General features: G+C 43.2%; 1 protein-coding gene across 43 annotated transcripts in view; it reads left to right on the top strand.

The window, feature by feature from the left end:
* Positions 1-999: 999 nt before the first annotated feature.
* The window catches only part of CAMTA1 (calmodulin binding transcription activator 1), an 850,910-nt gene continuing 827,233 nt past the window's right edge, over positions 1,000-24,676 (top strand). For 28 of the 43 annotated variants that reach the window (XM_070261026.1, XM_070261005.1, XM_070261025.1 and 25 more), the window contains exon 1: positions 1,000-1,207. In XM_070261026.1, the coding sequence (XP_070117127.1) occupies positions 1,163-1,207 (45 nt within the window). In that variant the 5' untranslated portion in view covers positions 1,000-1,162. Of the gene's footprint in view, positions 1,208-11,690; positions 11,755-24,676 lie in introns of all 43 variants that reach the window. The other 15 variants (XM_070261036.1, XM_070261038.1, XM_070261037.1 and 12 more) reach the window with 2 other exon arrangements.

The raw sequence follows: 24,676 nt of genomic DNA, 5'->3' as shown, positions 1-24,676 counted from the left end.
GACACCTCGCACGGAGAGTGAGTCAGTGGACGCTGGAATATTTGTTCGGAAAAGCCACGAAATGTGAGCCCAGGATTGAAGGGAACTTGGCTCGCTTCGCCCTTCGAGCAGCCGCGCCGAGCTTGAACGTTTCTCTAAGATTTTGTTCAGCCGCCTCATCCTGGGACGGGCATTTATGAGTCATCGGCTCTGTGGGTCACATGGCCAACGTGACCAAAATAAAGTTTCAGTATTTTAAGCCGCTAGAAAAGGGGACAACGGAGCACGTCGGGGGCGGGGAGCGGAAGGCGGGCACGGGCGGTCCGGGCACCCGCGCGTGGGGCCGCGCGACGCGGGCCGCCAGTGACCGGCGGGCGGGCAGGGGCGGGGCCTGGAGGGAGGCGCGCCCCTCCCCCACGGCCGGCAGCGACGCCCGGACTCCAGGGCCGACAGCCTCCGGAGCGCGGCGCCCGGCCGACCTCAGCCCGAGGCCCCCGGCCCCCGCCATCCCTCGGCAGCGGCAGGCTGCGGGATCTCGGAGATCCCGCCGCGTCCTCCACTGCCACCGGGACCCCACGCGCCGGCAGCGGCTTCCCCGGGAACGTCCTTCAGCCCCGGGAGCACGCGGGAAAAGCCCCAGCGTGCCAATGAGCGAGCGCCTTCCTCATGACGGTCACGCTCGGGGGCGGGGCTTCCCTTCGCCGCTCCCGAGTTCCGGGAACCCCCTTTGATTGGTCTGGACGGCCTGGGAAACACTGTAGTAACGCCCAATCAAGACGCCACATCTCGGCCTCGAGGAAATATTCCGTGTCGGCCCCTTCCTGATTGGACAGGTCTTTCGGGCCCTGGCCACTGGGAAGCTTTGTTTAGGTCTGGAAGGCGGGCTTTCCTGGGAGTGGGTGGGGAGGGGGCGTTGATTCTTGACCAATCCTTTCATTCCGTTGGGTGGTGACCAGCCAATGGGCCGGATGGATAGGACGCTCCTCCCGGAGAGTAGTGAGACCCCTGGTGCGGGGCTATTGGTGGCGGGAGCGATGAGTGGCAGCCGCGCGGCCCAACGGGCGCAGTGCGTGGGCCGCGGGGCGGGGCCAGGGAGGGTGCGCGGCGGCGGCGGGGTGGCTGGGCCGGCGGCGGCGGCGGTACGAGGCGCGCGCTCGGGGTCCCGGTCGCGAGGAGGAGGAGGATGTGGCGCGCGGAGGGGAAATGGCTGCCGAAAACAAGCCGGAAGGTAAGAGCCGGAGCGTGAGGGGCCGGGGGCGGCGCGGCGGGCGGCGGGACCCGGCCCCGCCGGACATCCCGGGCATCAGCGGCGCCGGGCGGGAGCGCGGGGGCGCGGCGGTGGTGGCGGCGGCGGGCGGCGGGCGGGCGGGCGCCCCGGGCCGGGGAGGGGGCGGCGGGTGGAGGGGCGGAGCGCGGCCGGGTCCTGAGGTGACTCGCGGGGCGGCGGAGCGCGGCGCCGCGCACCCCCACCCGGGGGCGGTCTGGGGCCGGCGGGGCGGGGGGCCGGCGGGCGGGGGCCGGGCCCAGCGAGGAGGAGGAGCCGGCGGAGGGAGGGCCGGCGCCTCCCCCACCCGGACCGGGCATCCCCGCCGCTCCCGGGCCCGGCGCGGCCCCCGCCCCCGGCCCCCAGCGCCGGGCCCAGGGGGGCCGCGGGGCGGAAAGTTTATCCGCCTCAGGCCCCCACCGGCCCCGCGCCCCACTGCCCCGGGCCGGTCCCCGTCGGGGCACGGCCGGCGCTCATCCTCGCCGCCCCTGTCTCTCGGGTGGCAGGGCCAGGCGGACTCAGTCCAGCATCAGCCTCGAGCCCCGTGGGCGCCTCCCAGCGCCGGCGGGGGTCCCCGCGCTTCTCCCCACCAGGGGGACCCCCTCCTGCTGAACGTCCCCGGGCAGAAGGGCCTCGTGTGACCCCTCCCCCTCCCTTTCCTGGGAGGGGGCCTGCGCAACATCCCCGCCCCTGGCAGTCGTTCTCCTCCGACTCTTGCTTGCCCTTGCCCCTCTCGCAGCCAGGAGGGTGGGGTCTCCACACTCCCTTGCCCTTTACCTTCTGTGACCCTGATCCTTCTTTGGCCAAGGGGTCCGTCTCATTCTTTCATCTTCTGTGGAGTCTTTTGGGGCCTCCGCACTCCATTTATTGACCCTTTTGCCAGGACAAGGGGACTCGGGCTACCCATGTTCTTCCCTCACCCAGTGGATAGTGGGGGCCTGTGCAGCTCTGAAGTCATTCTAAATAGGAAAGCAGATACTTCTTACAGATTAGGCACACTTTCCTGGGTTAGGGTGAGCTCATTTCCTGAACACCCTTTGAGTTGCCCTTTTTTTCCTATGGGAGAAACTGGACATTCCCGGGCGCGTTTCCCCATTTGTCTAGCTACTCTAACGTGTTCTCTTTCCTTAGAGTTCCTTGTTTAGTGGAGGGTGGGTGCCCCATCAGATGTAGGGCAAGGTTTCTATTGTGCCTAGTATTTGGGTAAGAAGGGGCCACGGTAATTACTCCTATGGCTGAGGAAAACCAGGGTATAATTTTGCTTCCAGTTTTCTTTGGCCTCTTAGGTGGGGGCAGCATTCACCAGTTGACGCTGCCCCACCAGGAGGAGGGTCATGTGCCCTTGTTTTTTGGTGTTCTGATTACTGTCTTCTGTGCACTAAGAACCAGTCTTTGTACATGCTACATTCAAGAGTCTTTGAATCGTCCCTGGAAATAAACTTCCCATTTCTTTTTTAAGAGAACTCGTATCCTCCTTATGGTTTCTGTTTCCCAGTCAGCCATATTTAGTGAGCCTGTTACCTTGACTTTTTCTAATTTTCTTAAATTGTGTTCCTGTTGGCTGGGTAAGAAGAAGCCATATGCCTTTCCATCCAGAAAAGGGAGTGTAGACACCCATGTCGCCCACGTGCCATTCGGGAAGAGGTTGCCAATGTGCTCCTTGTTGTACTAGAACCTTCCTTTGGCCCTCGTGTTGTGTCTGGTGGGATCCAAACATTTCTTTCAATCTTGCAGCTTTCAGGTGAAGGGGAAATTTGGATGCTTTCTATTTTTTGCTGTTCTAGTTCTCTTTTGGTGAAAAAGATTATCATGATGGTGTACATTTGTTTACATATACACACATATAGGCATATATTTGTAGATGAAACCAGATTCATTATATATATACAGAAAGTTGGAAGGGTTAGATGACCATCTATACATTTTGGGTGTATGTGGGGACCTTGAAGTGTAAGAATAAAGATAGGTATTACTGTTGTTGGTAACTCTTCAGGCTTAGAAGAATCAGAAGACTCATTGATAAATGGCCAATTCTTACCACTCTTTCATTTGTCATTTGTACTGTACTGAATAAGCAGAATGACATCCTGAATGTTCCAAGTCCCTGAATACACGAAGTGTAGAGTGCTTGCCGATGCACATCAAAACTTAGGCATTCTGAATTTAGGGGCTGTATTCTCTGCTTGATTCTTCCTAGAGTTTAAAGTTCTTGTCTTGATTTCTTTATTGCCGTGTAGGGGAAAGACATCTCATGTATTTTGGGCAAACAATAGGAGTGGGTGAGAAGAATATGTGTTTCTGTGACAACTAGGAATGAATGGCCATAAATATGTCGCTGTTTTATTTTGGCCGTTTAAATAATTGAGAGAGGTTGGGTACGTTAGGAAAAGGTACCTTTGGAAAGGCCTGTGACACTTCACGAAAGAGTGGGAGGGATTATTCTCCAGGTTTTCCTGAGTGTCACAGTTTGTGTATTTGGTGTTTCCCCTTGGCTCTGGGGTGGGGGAATGATTTGGGCCTCCTCTGGTCCCCTCAGTTCCGTCTCTCAGTAGGCTTAGAATGGTTGCCAGCTGCTGTCACTGAGCAACAGAGTCTTACTTTTTGACAGGCTTCGCTTGGAGCCTCATCCTCCCCAACAAGCTCTGTGAGACTCCGAGCTTTTGGACCTTTAAGCAGTTTTCTAGCAAGGACACTCTCTCCACCTGGATTACCGAGTAAGGAGACAGGGTTATCTGGAGGATTGGTCACATTAGGCTTCGACTTTGGGACTTTGCCCTTCTGTTAATGTGGAGTTGTCCAGTCGGGGGCATAAGACTCGTTGACTGAAAGTAGCGCTTTTGACCTCATTTTCCTCTTTTTTGGTTTTTAAATTTTTTTCTGTTGTTTTTAGTCTGTCTGTATCTATACCCAGTTTGATGCAATTTGTATTTTTAGGGTGTAGTGTTAATGACCCTTGGAAAACAAGAGTTGAATACCTGCTGTGTGTGTTGGAGTGTGCCCAGCAGAGTCATCTCACTTCCAGGGGTGGATCCTTTCCTGCCCTTCTCCACACCACCCACTGCCTTTTGGTGTTTCCCCTGCTAACCGGGGTGCTCCATACAGTGGGCAGTGGAAGGAAAAGGGTACAAGTTGGAGGAACACACTTGAGGTTAGTGTGTAAGGTTAGGTTCCTTTCTTCGAGTTTAGTACGGTTGTGCTTTCTGTGTCACCTGTCCCCATAGGTTACTGGAGATCAGCTTTTCCCTCTTACTCTTCCAGTGCCCAGTGTTCTCTTGTAGTGAGGCTAGATGAGTTCTCTTAACTACTCTTCTTTTTACATCTCTCTGCTAGACGTCACTCTCCTCTCCTTCCCTCTGTCTCCTTCCCCAAGCCTTTTGGACAAGGCTGGGTGACCCATGGATCATCTCTTCCCTTGTCTACTTGAAGTCTTGACTTACCCTGTACCAGGGAAATGTTGAGTTTCTCCATCTCATCATTGAGTGGATTCAGAATGTTGATGTGTACACAGCAACCTCTACTCAAGGTCAGATTTTCCCTCTCAAAAGAGTGGGGCTGCTCTTGCTTGCTCTTTGAGACGTATTTATACATCCTGCTTATCCGCATTTTTCCCTTTTTGTAGTTTTTAGGCTTTCTCCCTAAAATAGCCAGTTCTTTACAGTCAGGTGACATTATTTTAGTTCTCTGTTTATGCTGGGTGTAGCTTGTGTCCCTGGTAGGATTATAATTCTTTCTGGCTGATTTTGAGGTAGCCCGTCTTGTGGCCGAACATTTTTCCCACTCCTTTGTTACTCAGGGCCGTTCTTCATTTCTCATTCCTAAGATGCAGGGAAATAACTCTTTGTGTGCAGTTGTACTTCTTTCTGGTTTCCTTATGGGAAAAACAACAGAAGGGGATGCTCACGTTCTCTTCCTTTCTCCTCATAGTTGTTCCTGTTGCCTCCTTTGTGGGACCTTTGAATTCGTCCTTTTGGAGAGAAGTTCTTATGTCAATATTCCCATCACTGAGCGCATTCATTCCAGAGACCTTTACTGAGCTTCTTATGTGCCTGAATCTGTGGGGTTATGTGACTTTGCTTGAGACCATAGTGGTCTTGTTAGTATGATTTCAGTGTATCTTCTGCTTGTCTTTTATATAGTCTTGTAAGGTATTCTTTTCTGAATTTTAACTGTTTGGATTGTAATCTTTCAAAAATATACTCTGTTAATGTACTATCGCAATGAGCTTTTTCCCCTCCCTGCAGAGTTGGGGTGGTGGAGAGGGTGGAGGGTAGACAGGAGAGGCATTTAACAGCTTTCCCTCGGACTGTGTAGGGGGTGTGTGTGTGTAGAAAAAAGTAGTCAACCTTCTTTCTAATCATCTAGGCATAACTTTTAGGTCATTTAGATAGATGGTTGATTGGAATGCTTGTTTAACATTTGAACAGCAGCATGCTAGGTATTGTATAGAACATGAAATCAGATGCATCCTTTATATAAGGAATTGGTAGAAAAATAATTTTCTCTTATGATTAGCTGGTATGTTTCAGATTATCAGATAGTAAGAACTGTATGAGCTGCTGTTAACATTTTCACTGCCAGGAAGTTTTAATCTAAATTTAATGCCTAATTGTAGTGACCATTCTTAGGCTAGAAATCTGGTATAGTTATCACTGCTTTTATTTATTATGTGACTTTTAATACTTTATACTTTTTAATAGTATGTTATTTGTGTCTTTTTTTTTGATAAATAGCCTCAGATTATTTTTGGATGTAGGGTAGGTATACATAATGATGATGATAATAATAAAGAATTAACCTGAAATGCACTTTTTCATTTCCTCCTATATTAAATCAGATTTTCCCTCCACAGTGTCTGTGGAAACTAATTCCGCTAGCATTTCACTCTTGAGAAGAACTCCTCTTTGGGATTGTTGCAGTATGTGGTTTGGTGTTGTCCTTTATTCAGTGACTATGTGACTGACTTTTTTGTGGTGACAGGTGATGGGTGTATCTTTTGTATTTCCATTATAACAGATCATTTTATGAAATGTTCTGTATCTTCTAGAATCAGTTACCATGCCCTTTTTCTTTTAAATGTTCTAGATGACTTAAATTCTACCTCTCATTTTTTGCCACATAAAGAGATTTCTTTATTGCCTTTGTCATCATTATTATAAAAAAGAATTTGTAGGTCTTCTGTATTCATAGGCTTTCTATCATTCGGTAAAGAGGGGTGCCCACCATTCCAGTTGTTGTGTAGTAAGAGGCAGCGTTACTTTTTGTTTCCCTAAGGATAGGGAGATGGAAGGGGACCTAAGCCACACAGCAAGAATGATATTAGTATTTGTAACTGGATAGCGTCCCGGGGTGAAACACTGTGTCCTTCTAGTATGTGGGCCTCCCCGTGTATGATTTTGAAAGTTTGATTTTGCTGCGTTTAGCCTTCTGTCTCTTTGGCTTGATAATGGTAAATTTCTTTGGGCAGAGCCAACAGGTATACCACTTCATCTGGGGCCTGTATTCACAAAGTTGTATGGGGTGGTCTAATGTTACTTTGCCTGTTATAATACTGTCTTTAGTCTTTGGTGTGTTTGAGGGTGAGAGTAAGGAGTGTTCTTGCTCTCTACTTCTTTGTCCGTATAACATGATTGGTCATTCACTCTGTTTTCTAGATTACAGTGTGTAATCTATCTTTCTTTTCTTTTTCTTTTTGAATACCTAATCAGGTTCAGGATATAGGTTGATCAGACACTATCAGATCCTTTTATTTTGTGCCATCCATGGATGTAGTGTCCATCAGTCCTGTGGTTTAGATGTCACCATCTGTCATTAGAAAGAGGGGCTTGTAAACATATAGATGGTCTTCCACTCCGTGATATTTGTCATGTATTTGTAAGAAAGTATTTCTCTGTATATATTGACAAATGGACAGCAGTCCTCGATTTTTTTATATGGTGGGACAAAGTAAAAGGTGTCTTTTTGCCATCTGTATGCTGGCTGTGTATTTCTAAGGTTGTATCGCATCTCTGCTTTAAACGCCATTGCTTGTAGAAGGTCATGGGCCTCCTTGTGTAGAGATCGGTAATGCTTCCTGAGCATTTTCTTAGCTTATTACCCTGGACTGAAAAAGAAATATTATGTACCCCACTGCAAAGAGAGGCCAAGTGTCAGCCACATTACTTCCTTTTTCACTCTTTTTTAGAGGATTGTTCATTTACTTTCAACTGATTGACATATCATAAGATGGAATGACCAGAGAGATATTTTTTTAATGGTTCTTCTACATTCACCCCAATATTTTGCTTATTCTTGATAGAGTTCCATGTTCTCTTAGACGTGAGTTCTTTGCTCACTTGGAAAAGTATGGTCACATTTTTGTTTTTCAGATTTAGCCAAGCCTTTCAAGTCATGTAACATATCCCTTTCTGAGACTGAGCAGACTAGCAGAGAGTGACTGCGAGGGAGATGTGCTGGTTTGGGGCTGTTTTCCTCACTCTGCTCTCGGCAGTATGGTTCCATAGTTACAAGTGCACAAAGTGACATGCATTGTAAGAAATGTTTGCGACTGTGTTCTTAACAGTTTTAACCATGTCACTACCTGGAGACTAATTAAGTGGCTTACTCTCATCACTAATCTCACTTCCTAATGTCATCCAAAATATCTCTCCCTGCCTTCTCTCCAAAAAAAAAAAAAAAAAAAAAATCCAGAAACAACAATCATAACAAAATCCCCCCAGATTCCACGAAGGCCAGCTCTGACTGCTCCTACCCCATGGTTCAGCCACTAGCTTTCGACATGTTGCTTAATTCATAGTTTTTGTATATACAGTTTTCAATGGGGGTGACAAGTGAAAAGCCTTTTGGAACACATAGCATTCAGTTATTTCACAGACCACTCATTGTCTCTTATTTTCCTTATCAATTCCCATAAGGTAAGATTATGTATTTAGTCACTTAAAAACACTTGCAAAGTGGATTATTTTTCCTCTTTTATTTTCACCTAACCATTGGAATGAATACTGGAATTTGTCTTTTCATAATAATAGTAAATTACCGCATCTCTGCTTTTGTGTTCAGCATCTGTGAGAAGATGGGGAGTTAACTCTGAGTAACGGCAGAAGACTCGTCAGGACTTTCTCTGTAGCCTGTGCGTTATTGTGGAGATAGTTTATACTTTCAGCTAAATCTGTCTGTAACGAGTGAGAAACCAGATATTTAAGTTTATTTAATCCTTTCTGTAGTGTACATTTAACAAGATGCATCTGTATGTTATAGTAGAATGGTACATACATACAACCAGAGGTGCTGTTGCACTAATAAAAAAGAAAAAAAACAAAGCCTTTATTTCTGGTTTTGAAAAATAGGTATTATCTTTTTTTGCTTCATCAGGATTGATTTAGATTGCCAGGAAGCATTTCTGAAGGTGTAGAATACAATCAAGAATCTTTTTAAAACTTAGATTTGGTTTTTAAGCTTGTCTGAAGAGTCATTTCTGAGGATGTATGTGCCCCATTGGATTTCTGGGGCACTTGGATATCAAACCACTTGGAAGCAATAAAAAATTGGTGGAAAGTGTGAAATTATCAAATAGAAAGAAAAAAGTTACAGTAGTGAAGAAGTTACCCATGTATTTTAAAAAATAATCTGAAAGTGATGATTGGAAGTATAAATTCAGATATTCTCTGGAAAAATGGAATGTTGATATGGTTACCATGTTGAAATAGGCACATATACCTACTGTATAAAGAACACTCCCAAAATGGGGATGTTTAGAAGATAAAGAAGTTGATGGAATTGGTTATTTAAAAATGTTTTTTTCTTTTTTCAAAAAGTTATTGAAATAAAATAACCCTTCTTAGTGAAGAAAATGTAAACTTTAATGGAAGTTCACTGGAATGAAACATTTAAAAAGTGAAGATTGAAGATAAGGATTTTTTATTGTGAATCCACAAGGGGGTAGTGATGTTCTATCAAAGATATTTGTGGTGGAAATGTGAGATGATCTCTTTGAACATTGTAGATTTACAGATAAAACTGGTATGTTTGCATTTTAACTTAATAAGATCTTCTTTTTAAAATGTTTATTGGCAAAATTATTTATTGCTTAAATTAAAAAAAAATCCATTTTGGGTGAATGGTTATTTTAAGCCACATGAATGGTAAAGAAGACAGAATGTTCTTGTAGTTTTGTGGTTTGGAGAGGTTACCAAGGATCTAAGGGTCACTTATTTTCTAAGAATGTAATAATCTTAAATTTCCTGGGAAGCACTAGGAATCTAGGAATCAGTTACTTAAGTGTCCTGAATAAAAAGATTTTAGTAAGTTGTGTCTAAACTTTATAGAAGTTTGTATGTGGTACTAGTTGGATTTTCAGTTCTGCCAAGAGATGAAAAATTTGAACAATCCACACTAGTAGCTGCTTTTAATAGTTTTAGGTAAATCAAATTTTTATAATCTTTTTTATTAGTTTATATTACATCATTAGATAAAAGCATTTTTTCCCTCTCACTTAAACATTCCAGTAGCTTGCCTGAGGTCACTGAGTCCCACCCCATTGTATTCACAATTGCTTAAAATTAGACGTGGTATGGCAATGCCAGCTGGTTTTCATTGAAGACCTAAAACTATGTTTGGATGAGATGGCACATGATGGGAGAAAGATTTAAGGTGGGGATGGGACTGTGTTCTGCTTTAGAGACACAACTAACCATATCTTTTTTTTTTAAAGATTGACACCTGAGCTAACAACTGTTGCCAATCTTTTTTTTTCCTTTTTTCTGCTTTATCTCCCCAACCCCCACCTCTACCCCCTCCCCGTACATAGTTATTTATCTTAGTTGTGGGTCCTTCCAGTTGTGGCCTGTGGGACGCCACCTCAATGTGACCTGACGAGCAGTGCCATGTCCGTGCCCAGGATCCGAACCCTAGGCCACCACATTGGAGCGCACGAACTTAACCACTTGGCCATGGGGCCAGCCCCCGCCCTTTTTTTTTTTTTGAGGAAGTTTAGCCCTGAGCTAACATCTGCTGCCAATCCTACTCTTTTTGCTAAGGAAGATTGGCCCTGAGCTAACATCTGTGTCAATCTTCCTCTATTTTTTTTTTCCTTTTTAAAGATTTTATTTTTTATTTTTTCCTTTTTCTCCCCAAAGTCCCCCGGTACATAGTGGTATATTCTTCGTTGTGGGTTCTTTTAGTTGTGGTATGTGGGACGCTGCCTCAGCGTGGTTTGATGAGCAGTGCCATGTCCGCGCCCAGGATTGAACCAACGAAACACTGGGCCGCCTGCAGCGGAGCGCACGAACTTAACCACTCGGCCACGGGACCAGCCCAATCTTCCTCTCTTTTATATGTGGGATGCCTGCCACAGCATGGCTTGATAAGCGGTGCCATGTCCTCACCGGAGATCCAAACTGGTGAACCCCAGGCCGCCGAAGTGGAGTGTGTGAACTTTACGCCTGGGACCAGCCGCCAATCATATCTTTTGAAAATTTTACTTGTAACAATAGTATGAAACAGTTCCATGGTTTAGAAGTTATCTTGTTTGTGGCTTATACATTGTGTATTTTTCATTTTTGGTCTGGGGTAAAGGTTGTTAATACAGTTTTTCTCTCTTTCCCCTTCCCTTATTCTGAGCAGGGGCTTTTTCTGTTTCATCTCCTTCACTAAATGGCTGATGATTTAACATCGGTTCCTCACAGACTACCCTAAGCTCTGCTGGGAGCTGAACTATGACGTCAGCATTTTCATTCATGAATTTCATTCTTCTAAATCTCTTTTTGTGTTTTGTATTCCTGAGCTGACTTCTGGCACACGCGCAAATCAGTTTACCATCAGTCAGCCCATAAATCAGCGATAAAAGGTAAAACAAAAGATAAGACACTGGAGTTGTTTTGATAGAGCTAGAGTTGCTCATGCTGATTTGCATCAGTGTAGTTTGGACAAGGTTTCTGGCGAAACAGATTGAAACCTAAAAACAGTCAGTTTAATTATCTCATGATTTTGTGGATTGAGCTGTGTTGTGAACATATTGACACTACATTTTTGTTCTCCCATGAAGTTCAGAGTGCTATGCTGTAGCTCCTTTGTTTTAAAGTGGCATTTCTGTTGTAATTTGACTAAATTGGAGGATTCTCCTTTATTTCAGAGAGGGTAGGCCTGGAGATAAAATTATGTTCTGTTCAGATTACGCTTGGAATGCATTTGGACTTTGGGGTGGGGGCATTTTGTTTCTCTTGAAATATTTTAAATAACATTATTGTTTGAGATTTGCATTTTCAATATGTTTTGTTATTATTATGTAACTAGCATAGCATCCCTTGTGTTGGAGTTAGGTTTCCTCTCCTCTAGATTGTACACTCTTGTAGCTGTTGCCTCCGGTTTCTCCTCCAGGGAGGTCACTGCTTGTAATTTAGTGCTGCGTGAGAGCAGTTTTTGAAGAAATCTTATTTGGAGTTTTCCTCTACAGGGCCGAGTTTGAGGCTGAGCCTCCAGCGTATGGCATCTTTCGAGCCTCCTGTAGTTGATGAATGGTGAGCTTTAAAAAAGTTCATTTTTTCTGCTTTCTTGTTTCTTTTTGACTTTCTAGGTATTTAATTGCCAAGAAACGTTTAGAAATAAGGTGTGTTATATTTGGAAGTCATTTTAGCTCAGTTACAGTTATGGTTAGAGTAGACGATTTGAACTGCAGCTATTTTGACTGATACCCAGTGTTACTCCTGAGATGACTCTTTAAACCTCATGACAACGTGGATACCATCTCCTCCCACCCTTAAGTGAAACGAGAGCTTTGTGTTGTCTGAAGGGGAGCAGAGGTCTTTGGTCTTGTCTTTAGCTTTCTCCGTTAAGTAGATGCTCTAAGAAGAACATAAGAGCAGATAGACGTGAATAAGCATTTGAAGATGACTTAAATGATGTTTATTATTTTCTCTAAGAACTAAATTCTTTTAAAATTATTTAAATATAATTTCTAGGAAGGAATCTAATTGTAAATACTTGAAGAAAGGAATATTTCATGGTAGAGGGTCCCTGTAAACACTCCCTAATTTTCAAAACTGTACCACTGTTGTATTTATGAAAAGTTATGGTGTTTTTTTTCTTTTTTAAAGATTGGCCCTGAGCTAACATCTGCCAATCATTTTCTTTTTTCTTCTCCCCAAACCCCCCCAGTACATAGTTGTATATTCTAGTTGAAGGTCCTTCTAGTTCTTCTGTGTGGGATGCCGCCTCTGCAGGGCTTGATGAGTGGTGCTAGGTCCATGCCCTGGGTCTGAACCGGCTTAACCCTGGGCCACTGAAGCCGAGCACTTGACTTTTAACCACTCGGCCACGGGGCCGGCCCCGAAAAGTTAACGGGTTTTGATGTCAGATTTCAAAATATTGGGAAAACTAGTTGTAGTGTCAGCATTACCATTTTTGTCTTCGCCTGAGCCAAACAATACTAGATGAGTCCTTGGGCCGTGAAGGCCTAGGTTTCCTAGTGGCTTTTAGAACAAGCTCACTGTGATTCCCAGCTCATCCTCTTCTCTTTCAATAGCCAGGAACATTGGTGAATGGGACCAGGGACCCCAGCTAGAGGTGTATTTTCTGCTGTCCTTGCTGCCACTTGTGTAGGCCAGGTGCTAGACGCCTCTTTCCTTGGCCTCTGCAACCTTCTCTTCCTTCCTTGATACTGTTTTATCGCTCTTGATTCTGGCTCAGCTTCTCATCTTGTTTTTCCCAGACCTCAGCTCTGGTATAATGTTAGTTGGTATAATTTTGAGGGGATTCGTGTATTGGGTAAAGGGTTGTCCTAGTGATGACCTCTAAAGTTCCTTTCCATTCTGACTTATTATAAGAAAATGAAGTTGAATGTATGGAATTTTGCTTTATGGCTTCTTTTGCTGGTATGCAGCTATTCTCTTCTGCCTAACTGTCTCTTTTCTTTTTGAGGTGCTTGCTCCAGGTCAAGAATTAAAACGTTGGCTCAAGCCATGTAGGAGGAATTTGAACTATAGTCACTGAGGGGCCTCCTTTCTGGTGTATGTAGAGGGCTTAATTTTTTAGATGTGTTTAACACATTGCAAGTGTTAAGTTTAAAAAATTGTAAAAGTTGTTAAAGATGCACAGCACAAAAATGTTCCTTCTGCTTGGTTATTCCCTATGACACATTTCAGGTCTTTTATTCTGATATGGATGAGAGTTCATAGTTTTGGAAAAATAGACTTAAATAATGTATGATGACATGAAAAAGTGTCTGCTCATCTCAGACTTTTTATGTTTAAGGTACTATTTATATTCATTTAGTTGTATTTTCTGGAGTTGATTAATATAAGTGTTATTAAAATGTATTGATTGCCAGTAGGTCAGTAAATAAGACTCTTTCTATTAAGAAACCCATCTGGATTGGGGAGTTTTAGTATGTCCGCTATGATAGATTGTATAGGGTCTGTGCTTGGGCGTACTTCCTGGGGTGCTACAGGTCTTGCATTTGGAGAGGCCTTGAATATAACCTAATTGATAACTTGAATATAACTTAACCCAAAGTTTCTTTCAAATTTAAAGATACTGAGGGACAAGTTAAAGTGCGCAGTGTTCTCCCTTCTGTCTCTGCCATTGTGAAATGTGCTGGCTGAATTATTTGCTTTGACAAAGCTTCTGATGGAGGTCTCTTCCCCATTTAATTTTATTGATAGAGGCTGTTGTGCTTAAAAAGAGAGCTATAACAAGCAGAAGGTGGTGAGTGGGTACTCAAAAGTTTTGAAGTACTTTCTTTCTTCCTAGGGTCCTCCAAAAATTGATCATAGATTACTCGACCAAATTCAAGGCCCAGGGATTTATTCCAGGCGTTCTGGGAGTTGAGGAACAGCACTCTTTCTCTTCTGAATGTGATTATTCTACATATGACCCCTTGTCGCTTGTATGGGTGTCTTCTGATGCAAATCTGGTGATAGTGGCAACCTTTCTGACTGGGCTGAATGTCCTTGACAGCTGTTATCTGTCCTCTCCAGGTATTTATAGTCTCCAGCCTCTGTGGCCATGTCTAGAGGAACTGGGGATGAATTTAGCTGCTCTGGGACTGCTCCAAGTTGTTGCGGATGTTCTCTGCCACTTTCTTCGCCAGCCTACCACAGTACCACCTCAGATGAGGGTCTTTGCCCTTGTCATTTGATGAAAGAGCATAGGCAAAAGTCATTTATTTAGTAAGAATGAAAAAATCATGGTTTTCAGAATTCTGTTAAAAATAAACAAGAGTTTTTGATGATGGTGCACAACAGTGTGGATGTACTTAATGCTTCTAAATTGTGTACTCAAAAAGGGTTAAAATGGTAAATTTTATGTATATTTTACCACAATTTAAAAAAAACCCTCCAAATGGATTCAAAACCTAATGAGAAAAATAGCTGTAGAGTCCTAACAGTAAATATATGGCAATATTTTCCTTACCCCAAGGTGGGAGATTGTGCCTTGAATAAAATGTCAAAATCTCACTCTCTCTCACAGACACACAAACACACACACACCCAAAAAATAAATAAACAATGGTAATCAGGCCTTTGGGATTCATTTATACAGAAAGTGCACACTAGGGCACTTGATGTCAGGGAGGGTAATCAGGCCCTACTTTAGTTAGAGCGGTTTTGATTGCAGGGGACATAGGCTACTCAAGTTAGTTAAGTGAAGGTGGTTTTTTTGTTTTTTTTAAGATTTTTTTATTTTTTTCCTTTTTCTCCCCAAAGCCCCCCGGTAAATAGTTGTATATTCTTCGTTGTGGGTCCTTCTAGTTGTGGTATGTGGGACGCTACCTCAGCGTGGTCTGATGAGCAGTGCCATGTCCGCGCCCAGGATTCGAACCAACGAAACACTGGGCCACCTGCAGCGGAGCGTGTGAACTTAACCACTTGGCCATGGGGCCAGCCCCCTGAAGGTGGTTTTTGTATAAGAGCAGAAGGAGTCTCAGCTTCCCAGGATAGAAACTGAAGTGCAGCTGGACAGTCTGGGAGCTGGACCTGGAGAGTCTGAAGTAGACTTTTCCTCTGGAGACCCCTTGGGCTGAGCTGGGATCTCTTCTGGGAGACCATGCCTCTCATCTCTGCTGTTCCTGTTTCTCCTTGCAGATGAGATTTCTCCACTTACATGTAGCTTCCTTCCTCCACCATAATTTTCACGTAGTTGTGGCCTGCTGTGGCTCCCATCATGGATCCTGTGTGTCCTGACTCTAGTTTCAGTGCTCACCGTCATCTGACTCTAGTCTCTATAGCCCGTATTTAAAATACTCAAGATAGAGAATTGGACTAACTCCTCTTAGCCAGTTGCTTTGCTTCCATAGGCCAGGTCTTCACCCTGGTCCTGTCAACTGTGAAGGGGTTGGTTAGGATCCGTTGGCCTGCTGATCATTTAGAGGGCCTTAGGGTGAAAGGAGATTGTGTGACAAGGGGACTGTAGCAGGGAGTCCTGGCATCTCAAACTGTCTCCATCAACTAGTGTAAAAGAAAGAATATTGATTCCAAAATGGATTTCTTATGTTCAGTTGCTATAGTGAGTACATTTTTTGCAGAGAAAATGTTCATTGTAGCTATAGATAGGAGGCCAAGCGTCCTCAGTCAGCCAGGCGGGTGTGTGTGAATAAGTCAGTAATGGGTGTAATAACTGTCCTAAGGCTGTGCTTTGAGCAGCGGTGAAGCAGGCAGGACGCACTGGAACCTGATGGTCTGTGCAGTCTTTGTCCTTTGTGGGTTCTCAGGTAGAATCAGGCAAGTTTGGGGAATGTCAGTGTCATCTGAGGTTTTCCACAGTTCAGATACTTGAGTGAGCTTCCTCGCTTTCCCCTTCGTTGTGGACAGTAAACTTGAAAGGTTGGAAACGTTCATCCTTAGTAAGAAAGGTAGACGTTGCCTCAGAAGAGGGGATCTAGGGGGAAGAAAACAGGAAACAGTCTCTGTTGAAGTGTATGGGGCCACCTGTGTGCGCTCTCGTTTGCCTTTTCTTTGATATATCCTTCCTGCCTCTAATCTCTGGTTTTTCTTGATTTCTCATCGTAGAAGAAGGAAACAATTACAGTAGACGGGTGGAAGACTGAAACAACAGTAGTTTGGAGGTACTATGTGAAGGGCGAGTAGCCTGGACACCATCAAATTCTCTGAATATACGGCTCCTTAGTAATTGATGTTTTATGGTGATGACCTTGAGTATATTCAGAAAAGCAGTACTGCCTAGTATGTTCTGCTTAACAAAAGAGAAAAGTATATAATGTGTTAAAGAAACATAAAATCAACAAAGTAATTGTTAGTAGTTAAAGGGATTTGACTCCTTTTTTAAATACTTTATTGAGATATAATTCATATACCATAAAATTAAGCCTTTTAAAATATACAATTCACTGGTTTTTAGTTTATTTAGACAGTTGTGCAACTATCACCACCATCTAATGCCAGAACATCTTCACTTGACAAAGAAACCTCTACCCGTTAGTAGCTCTGACTTTATGGGTTTACTTATTCTGGACATTCCATATAAATGAACTCCTACAATATGTGGCCTTTTGTGACTGGCTTCTTTCCCTTAGCATAATGTTTTCAAGGTTCGTCCACATTGAGGATATTTCAGAACTTCATTCCTTTTATGGTGCAATAGTATTCTGTTGTATAGATATACCATATTTTATTTATTCGCCAGTTGATGGCCATTTGATTTATTTTTACTTTTTGGCTATTATAAATAATGCTGCTATGAACATTTGTGTACATGTTTTTGTGTGGACATATGTTTTCATTTCTCTTGGGTATGCATACTTGGGAATGGAATTGGTGGGTCATATGGTAACTCTGTGTTTAAGTTTTTGAGGAACTGCCTGTTTTCCCGAGTGGCTGCAGCCTATTACATTCTTACCAGTAGCAGTTGAATGTTCCAATTTCTCCACATCCTTGCTAACACTTGTTACTGTCTGTCTTTTTGATTATACACATTCTTGTGGAAGTGAAGTGGTATCTTACTGTGGTTTTGATTTGCATTTCCCTTATGGCTAATGATGTTGAACATCTTTTCATGTGCTTTTTGGCTATTTGTATATCTTCTTGGAGAAATGTCTCTTCAAGTCCTCTGCCCATTTTTTTTTTTTTAAGATTTTATTTTTTTCCTTTTTTTCCCCGAAGCCCCCCGGTACATAGTTATATAGTCTTCATTGTGGGTTCTTCTAGTTGTGGCATGTGGGACACTGTCTCAGCGTGGCTTGATGAGCAGTGCCATGTCCGTGCCCAGGATTCGAACCAACGAAACACTGGGCCGCCTGCAGCGGAGCGCGCGATCTTAACCACTTGGCCACGGGGCCAGCCCCCCCTGCCCATTTTTGAATTGAGTTTTGTTTTTTGGCTGTTGAGTTTTAGGCCTTCTTTATGTATTCTGGATATCAGTCTCTTATTAGACATATGATTTGCTATTTTTCCCATTCTGTGGGTTATCATTTCACTTTTTTGAGTGTCCTTTGAAGCACAGAAGTTTTACATTTTAAGTTCGATGTTTCTGTTTTTTCATTTGTTGCTTAAGCTTTTGCTTATGCTTTTGTAATTAAGAAACCATTGCCTAATCCAAGGTCATGAAGATTTACACCTATGTTTTCTTGTAAAAGTTTTGTAGTTTTAGCTCTTACATTTAGGTCTCTGATTCATTTTTAATTGATTTTTGTATATGTTGTGAGATAGCCAGGCTTCCAGCTTCATTCTTTTGCACGTGAATATATAGTTGACCCAGCACCATTTGTTGAAAAGACCATTCTTTTCCCATTGAAGAATCTTGGCACCCTTGTCAAAAATCAGTGGACCGTATATGTGTGGGTTTAATTTTGGAGTCTTGATTCTAATCCACTGTTCTATATGTCTGTCCTTATGCCAATACCACACTGTTTTGATTACTGTAGTTTTATAGTAAGTTTTGAAATTGGGAAGTGTCTGTCCTCAACTCTGTTCTTTATTTTTCAAGATTGTTTTGGCTCTTCTGGGTCCCTTGAATTTCCATATGAATCTTAGGGTCAGCTTGGTAATTTCTACAAAAAAGGGAGTTTTGGTATTGATAAGGATTATGTTAAATCTGTGGATTGATTTGGGGAGTTTAAATCATTTTGTTGATCTGCTATTTGCTTGGGAACTACTGGCTAACTCAAGTACCTAAGCATCTTGGCTTAAAAAAAAATACTGTGGAAGAGCCAGCCCTGATGACGTAGTGGTTAGAGTTTGGCATGCTCCGCTTTGGTGGCCCGGGTTCAGTTTCCAGGTGCAAAACCCTACCACTTGTCTGTCAGTAGCCATGCTGTGGTGGCAGCTCACATAGAAGAACCAGAAGAACTTAGAACTATCCACAACTATGTACTGGGGCTTTTGGGGGGAAAAAGAAAAAAGGAGGGAGATTGGCAACAGATGTTAGCTTAGGGTGAATCTTTACCTGCAAAAATTAAAAATATATTGTTGTTTTAATTTATTAATACAATAGGCTGCCTTGGTGAAACACTGTAATTCACTGTTAGGCTGGAATTGGACTTTTCAGGTTCCAAGAGAGCAAATAGCTATTTGTATAGCTTGTAGGTTGGCGTCTTGTGGTATGTGAGCTTTTGATGTGAAAGTTTGCTGATCCCTTGCATGTTTAGAAAAAATGTGGTATTCTGGTTAACACGCATTCTGATTAATGGAGAATTAGCAGATTCCATATATGAATGTTTAATTATCACAGAGTTAGAATATGTTACAATAAAATTGTGACATTAAATTTATATAATTGTTACTATTATTATTTTTAGAGTTGTCAGAGGATGTTTTAGGATCTTTTAGTTCTATGGGGGCATGTGAATATCAGTTATTATTATACTCTTAAGTCAGTTCATTTACCCAACAAATAATAATAAGGTGCCAGACACAGAGAAGGATAGACACAGTCCCTGTCCTCATGGAGCAAATGGGGATGTCAACATTAATCAAAGGGCCCTGTGAAATTACAGCTGATACAGTGCTAGGAAGAGATACACGCTCGCTCTCTCTCCTTTTGTGTAGATGGATATATGCTATGACAGCAAGTGCAGTGTGTCGTAAAGGGATTTGACTAATCAAAGAGGTTGGAGGAGGCTTCTTGAACTGAGCTCTGAAGGAAAATGGGAATTGAGGGAAGAATGAGGGAAAGAAGTTCCAGGGAGTCGGATGAACTGGTTGGTGTGATGTGTCAGGGTACTCTGGTAATATTCTGGCTGTTTATAGCTTTTCAGAAAGAGTATCTGAAGACTTGACTCTGGTCTTTACTCTGTCGCTTAAGTGCCTCGTGACTTTGAGCAAGTAACTTAACCCTTCTGAGCTCATTTACTTACTGTTTTTTAATCTTATGAAGCAGTGTATAGCCATTTTTATTTAGAGATACTTATATGAAAAAATACAGAAATCTAGGCTTTTGATTGATTTTATTTATGTAATTCAAAATAATTTTTTTTTCACGACCTTCCATGGTTGATTATTTTGGATTGCAATACTGGCAAATTGAATATTTCTTTGAACATTTTTCCTAGTCTTTGAAATTAGTATTCACTTCAGTTCATACATAGTCCAGAAGCTTCCAGTCTGCAGGGGAGCAGGTAGGGATGTAACTGATTCAAGGCAGGTCATAATGAATGCTGTAATTAGGCACCAGGAGGAATTGGGAAGACTTCTTGAAGGAGGTAGAATTTTACCTGCCATCATTGACGGCAAACATGGTGGTTGGAGGAGAAATTCCAAGTAGAGGAAATGGAGCAAAGGCACACAGCCAGGAGAGTACGGGGGGTGGCTGGAATTCCGGGCATGTGTGGGTAGATGAGCCCAGAAAAATAGGTGGGGGTCAGGTCGTAGGGGCTTGGAAAGTCAGACTCTGGAGTCTGGATTTTATTGCCTCTGCTCTGCGAGAGGCTTTTAGAGTTTTTTTGTCTTTTTTTTTTTTTTAGGCAGAGGAGTGGGATTTATTGGATAAAGTCAGTTCTCCTTTAAGGTGCTAATAAGGGCCACCTGCTTACATGTCCCGCTTCCTCTCCACACTTGAGCCATGTTAAATTCTTTTTCTTTTTTTTTTTAAAGATTTTATTTTTTCGTTTTTCTCCCCAAATCCCCCCGGTACACAGTTGTATATTCTTGGTTGTGGGTCCGTCTAGTTGTGGCATGTGGGACGCTGCCTCAGCGTGTTTTGATGAGCAGTGCCATGTCCGCGCCCAGGATTTGAACCAACGAAACACTGGGCCGCCTGCAGCAGAGCACGCAAACTTAACCACTCAGCCACGGGGCCAGCCCCCATGTTAAATTCTTTTAGATTCTGATTGTGCCAGGGTGCCATGCTTTCTCTTGGTTTTAGGCCTTGTGTGTTGCCACCGCCTTGACTTAGAAGGTGCACCTTCCTTCAAAACATGTGTATACATACATATATGCTCTTCTTTGCTGACGGGCCTTGTCCTCTGGGTTTCACCTTAAATGAGACTTGTCCGAGAAGCCTTCTTGACCTTGTTGCTCTTTTCAGAATATGTTGTGTACCCTTCCTGTGTGCACCGCTAGCACTCTGTGCTTTTCCTGATCATAGCACATTTTGTTTGTATTGGAGTTGCTTGTTTACTCCTATTCTCCGTCAGTTAGATGTACATCTTTTTCTTTTTTTTCTTGCTGGGGAAGATTAGCCCTGAGCTAACGTCTGTGCCAGTCTTCCTCTATTATGTGGGTTGCTGCCACAGCATGGCTGATGAGTGGTGTAGGTCCGTGCCCAGGATCCCAAACCTGGGAACTCGGGCCTCCGAAGTGGAACACCCTGAACTTAACCACTATGCCATGGGGCTGGCCCCTAGATGTACATATTTAGAGGTCAGAGACTTGAGTACTGGGCACCTAGGATGGGCTTGGTAAATTGATTGAATGAATGAATGAGCAAAGAGGAAGGACTGGAGTTGAGAGAAAATTGCTCCTGGCAAGAGTGTCTGTGGCAGTGGGTCAGAGAAAGGAGCTAGCGTGGCTGAGTTGTATGTGTGTGTGAGAGAGAGAATTTTGTGACAGATTGACTGCGGGCCTTGACAGATGAGAAGAGTTGGAGGTAACTCCTAGCTTTCAAACCTCAACAGCTGGAGTTAGGTGAGGCCATTAACTGATACAGAGAATATAGGAGGGATGTGTTTTGGGGAGACTGGATGCAAATGTATCGGTTCTGTTTTAGCTATAATTGGGGTACATAGCATGTATGTATACAATATAACATTGGAAATGTGGTTGAAAGACTAGGAAGGCATTCATATCACCCTGTTTTTCCTTCTTCACTGAACTTTCAGAGGGCAAGAAAGCCCTGGTGATGGAGTCTGTAGAGGTCAGCCTCCTTGGCATGGGGCAGGGTGGGGAAGGGTGGTGAGTAGGTCTGGAGGGGCAAATAGAGATATGCTGGCACTGCCTCTGGTAAAGCATATAAACTTCGTGAAAGTAGGGACCTTGTTTGTCTTGCTCATTGCCATATGTCTTGCCCAGAACAGTGTCCATTGGTTGAAAGAATGAATGAATCAGTTCAAAAGAATTAAGAAAAGTTATAGTAGTGAGTGAAATTGTCATGGGAGAAGAGACGGGACTTGAGGGCAGAAATGTGGTGAATGCTCCATTTAAGTGTCACCAAAGGAGAGAGGACCAGTAAAGACTGAGAGGGAATGGTCAGGGAGGTAGTAGAACAAGAAGAATATGAGGTCAGGGATGCAAAGGGCACAGGGTTGTAAGGAGGTTATCAGTTGTAAGGCTGCAGAGAGTTTGAGTAGAATGAAGACTAAGAAAAAGGTATTGATTTTATCAATTTGATAGTGAGTTGAGAGAATGAGAAAGAGGTAGCTAGAGGGCAGATAATTCTTTCAGATTTTGGTGGTCAGTGCAGAGTGCAAATGATAGTGAAATGATTGATCAAGTCCAAGGTGAGAAAAGAAATTACTGGGACCCGATGGACTGTGGGTATATTGGTTGTCTATTGCTGCTGTAACAAATTATCACAAACTTAATGGCTTAGAACAGGACACATTTATTTTCTGATCCTGTGGTTCAGGAGTTCAGGCAGGGCTTTGCTAGGTCTACTGCTTCAGGGCCTCACAAGCCTTCAGTCAAGGTCTTGGCCAGGGCTGGTGTCTCATTTGAAGGCTTGACTTGGGAAGGATCCTCTTCTAAGCTCCCATTTGAAGGAGTCATTCTTGTGGGCTGTTGGAGTGAAGGCCTCAGTTCCTCACCACATGGGCTCCTTCAACATGGCAACTTGCTTCATGAGAGCCAGCAGGGGAGAGAGCCTGCTACCAAGACCAAAGGTGTGATCTGTGTTGCCTAATCGTGGAAGTGATGTCCCATCACCTGTGCTGTGTTCTGTTGCTTAGGACCAAGTCACTAGGACCAGCGCACACTCAATGGGAGGAGGTTACACAGGGGTATGTGTGAATCAAGATTTGTGGATCATGGGTGGTCCACCATGAAGTTTATCCACCACAATTGGGAGGGATGATGGCACACTTCTTTAGCAAGAAGCCCTGTAGGATGCAAATGGCAGGATGGGAGTTTTTAGAGAGGGAAGTTTTGGAGGTGAAGTTCCAGATGAAGGTTCGGATACAGTTGTGTTGGTGATCCTTCTCGAGAAAGCTTCCATGCCCTGTCCCTTCATCCCCTAACAAGGGGGGTCGGTGCTTCTTGAAGTGTGCTCTCCTGTTAGATGAATTAACAGACTGTATTATAATTGCCATTGATAAACCCTTCTGTCTTGCTAAAATTGAATTATTTACCAGCAAATTCCTGGCCAGTGGAGGTATCTCTCCTTCGTGCCTTATGATGTTGTTGAGGGTCAAATGAGGTAATTCATATGGAAGTATTTTATAGACTGTAAAGTGATACACAAACAAAACTACTACTTTTTTCCCTATGTGTAGTAGAACACATGGACTTTAACATGTATTTTTCTTGTTAACTTGGGTTTATTAGGTTGTAGCTACGTTGTTGAACTGGGCTTTATTTAATACTGTGGTATTTTTAGGGCCTTTTGAGTAGAGTGTTTGCTTTTATGATAAATGACTCCAAACTGCTGTACGTTTCAAGTCCTTGTATGCAGTTTTTATTGTTTTAAAAAAATCTGTCCTTGCTGTCCCTTCTTACTCTTTTGCTTCTGTTGATTTCTAGCTATCCTTTCCTCTCTCATTTGTTGCTTCTGCTCTTCTGTGGGCTTGGCAACCTGATAATTAAGCTTATTAGAACTGTGAGTAGTTTAGTAGTAATCAAGCTAGGTGTTCGGATCGGAGAGCCCTTCTCCCAGTGAAGTGTGTGAGCTTTTGTGCGTGGCCTTTGTAAAAATCTCTTTTGGCCTCAGAGTGTGTCTTGGCTTCCTTCCTAGTTCTGGCTCTGCTGGGATTAGGTGAGATTCCCACATAGATGAGTTCCATTCAGGGAAGAGCGGCTGCCATTTTCTTGGCATATGCCTCATTGCTCTGTTATGAGAAACAGTGTCATTCTCTCCTTTAGTTTTGATGAGGTTTTATTTTTTGGGGCAGTAGCAAGTAGTGATAGGTGATGGGTGGTCTGTGGTTCATGGACCAAAAACTATTTGAGAAGCACAGAAAATCTTTCTACCAGATCAACATCCAAGCATGTGTAGTAGCATTCTGTTCTCTTGCTAGCCTTTCCTCTAGGATGATGACCCCCGAGCTTAGATTACTAGATATTCTTTGATATTCCTCAGTGTCTACATTTGCTTTAGCTTTTCTGTCAGAGCAACTTGAGTGCTTCTTCTGCCCAGACTTTTGCGTTGTTTCTTTGTGGAGAGCATTAGTGTGTTGTTGGAGAGAGAGCACGTGTTCTTGTGGAAATCGCACAGGAGTAGTGTAGGAAGACCTGCTCCTGGTGTAGTTCTGCTCCTTCCTCACATGGGGCTCTTGGCAAGTGTCTGTGCCTTGGTGTTTCCATTTCCAGAATAGACATAAGGTCTGCTCTGCTACCTGTTGGGACCAAAACTAGATTTTGTATATGAAAATGCTTCTTATACATACATTAATATCACATAGAATATCACATAGAATTGGGTTGATTTTTTTGCTGTTTTATAGTGCTGTTTGAAGAGTTAAAAAAATTGATGTCATTAGTACTAGTAATGATAAATGCTGCTAAAACAATGTAATTTTAAATTTTATATAGTTTTTTTCTGGATATGTTCTACTGGAATCTAGTTGTACAAATGTGGACGTTTAATAAGTGCTCTTTGATTATTTTTAGAATATTGAGTATACTGGCTTCCTAGCCAAATTAAATTTATGAAAATTCTAGTGATGCTGTGATTTATATCTAGAAAGAATAATTTTTTTTTTTTCCGCTCTGAAATCACTTTAAATATCCTTTACATGAATCTCTGGTGGTAGTGAATCAATTAATGTGATTTCTCAGGTCATAAATCAGGCTTGGTATATTGTAGTATTAGTTCCTCTGTAAGCTTCTTAGACCTTCA

Source organism: Equus caballus, chromosome 2 (genome assembly GCF_041296265.1).
Source record: "Equus caballus isolate H_3958 breed thoroughbred chromosome 2, TB-T2T, whole genome shotgun sequence".
In the NCBI taxonomy this organism is placed as follows: domain Eukaryota; kingdom Metazoa; phylum Chordata; class Mammalia; order Perissodactyla; family Equidae; genus Equus; species Equus caballus.
Note: the sequence above shows the minus strand (reverse complement) of the source record. Positions and strands in the feature narration are given on the sequence as shown.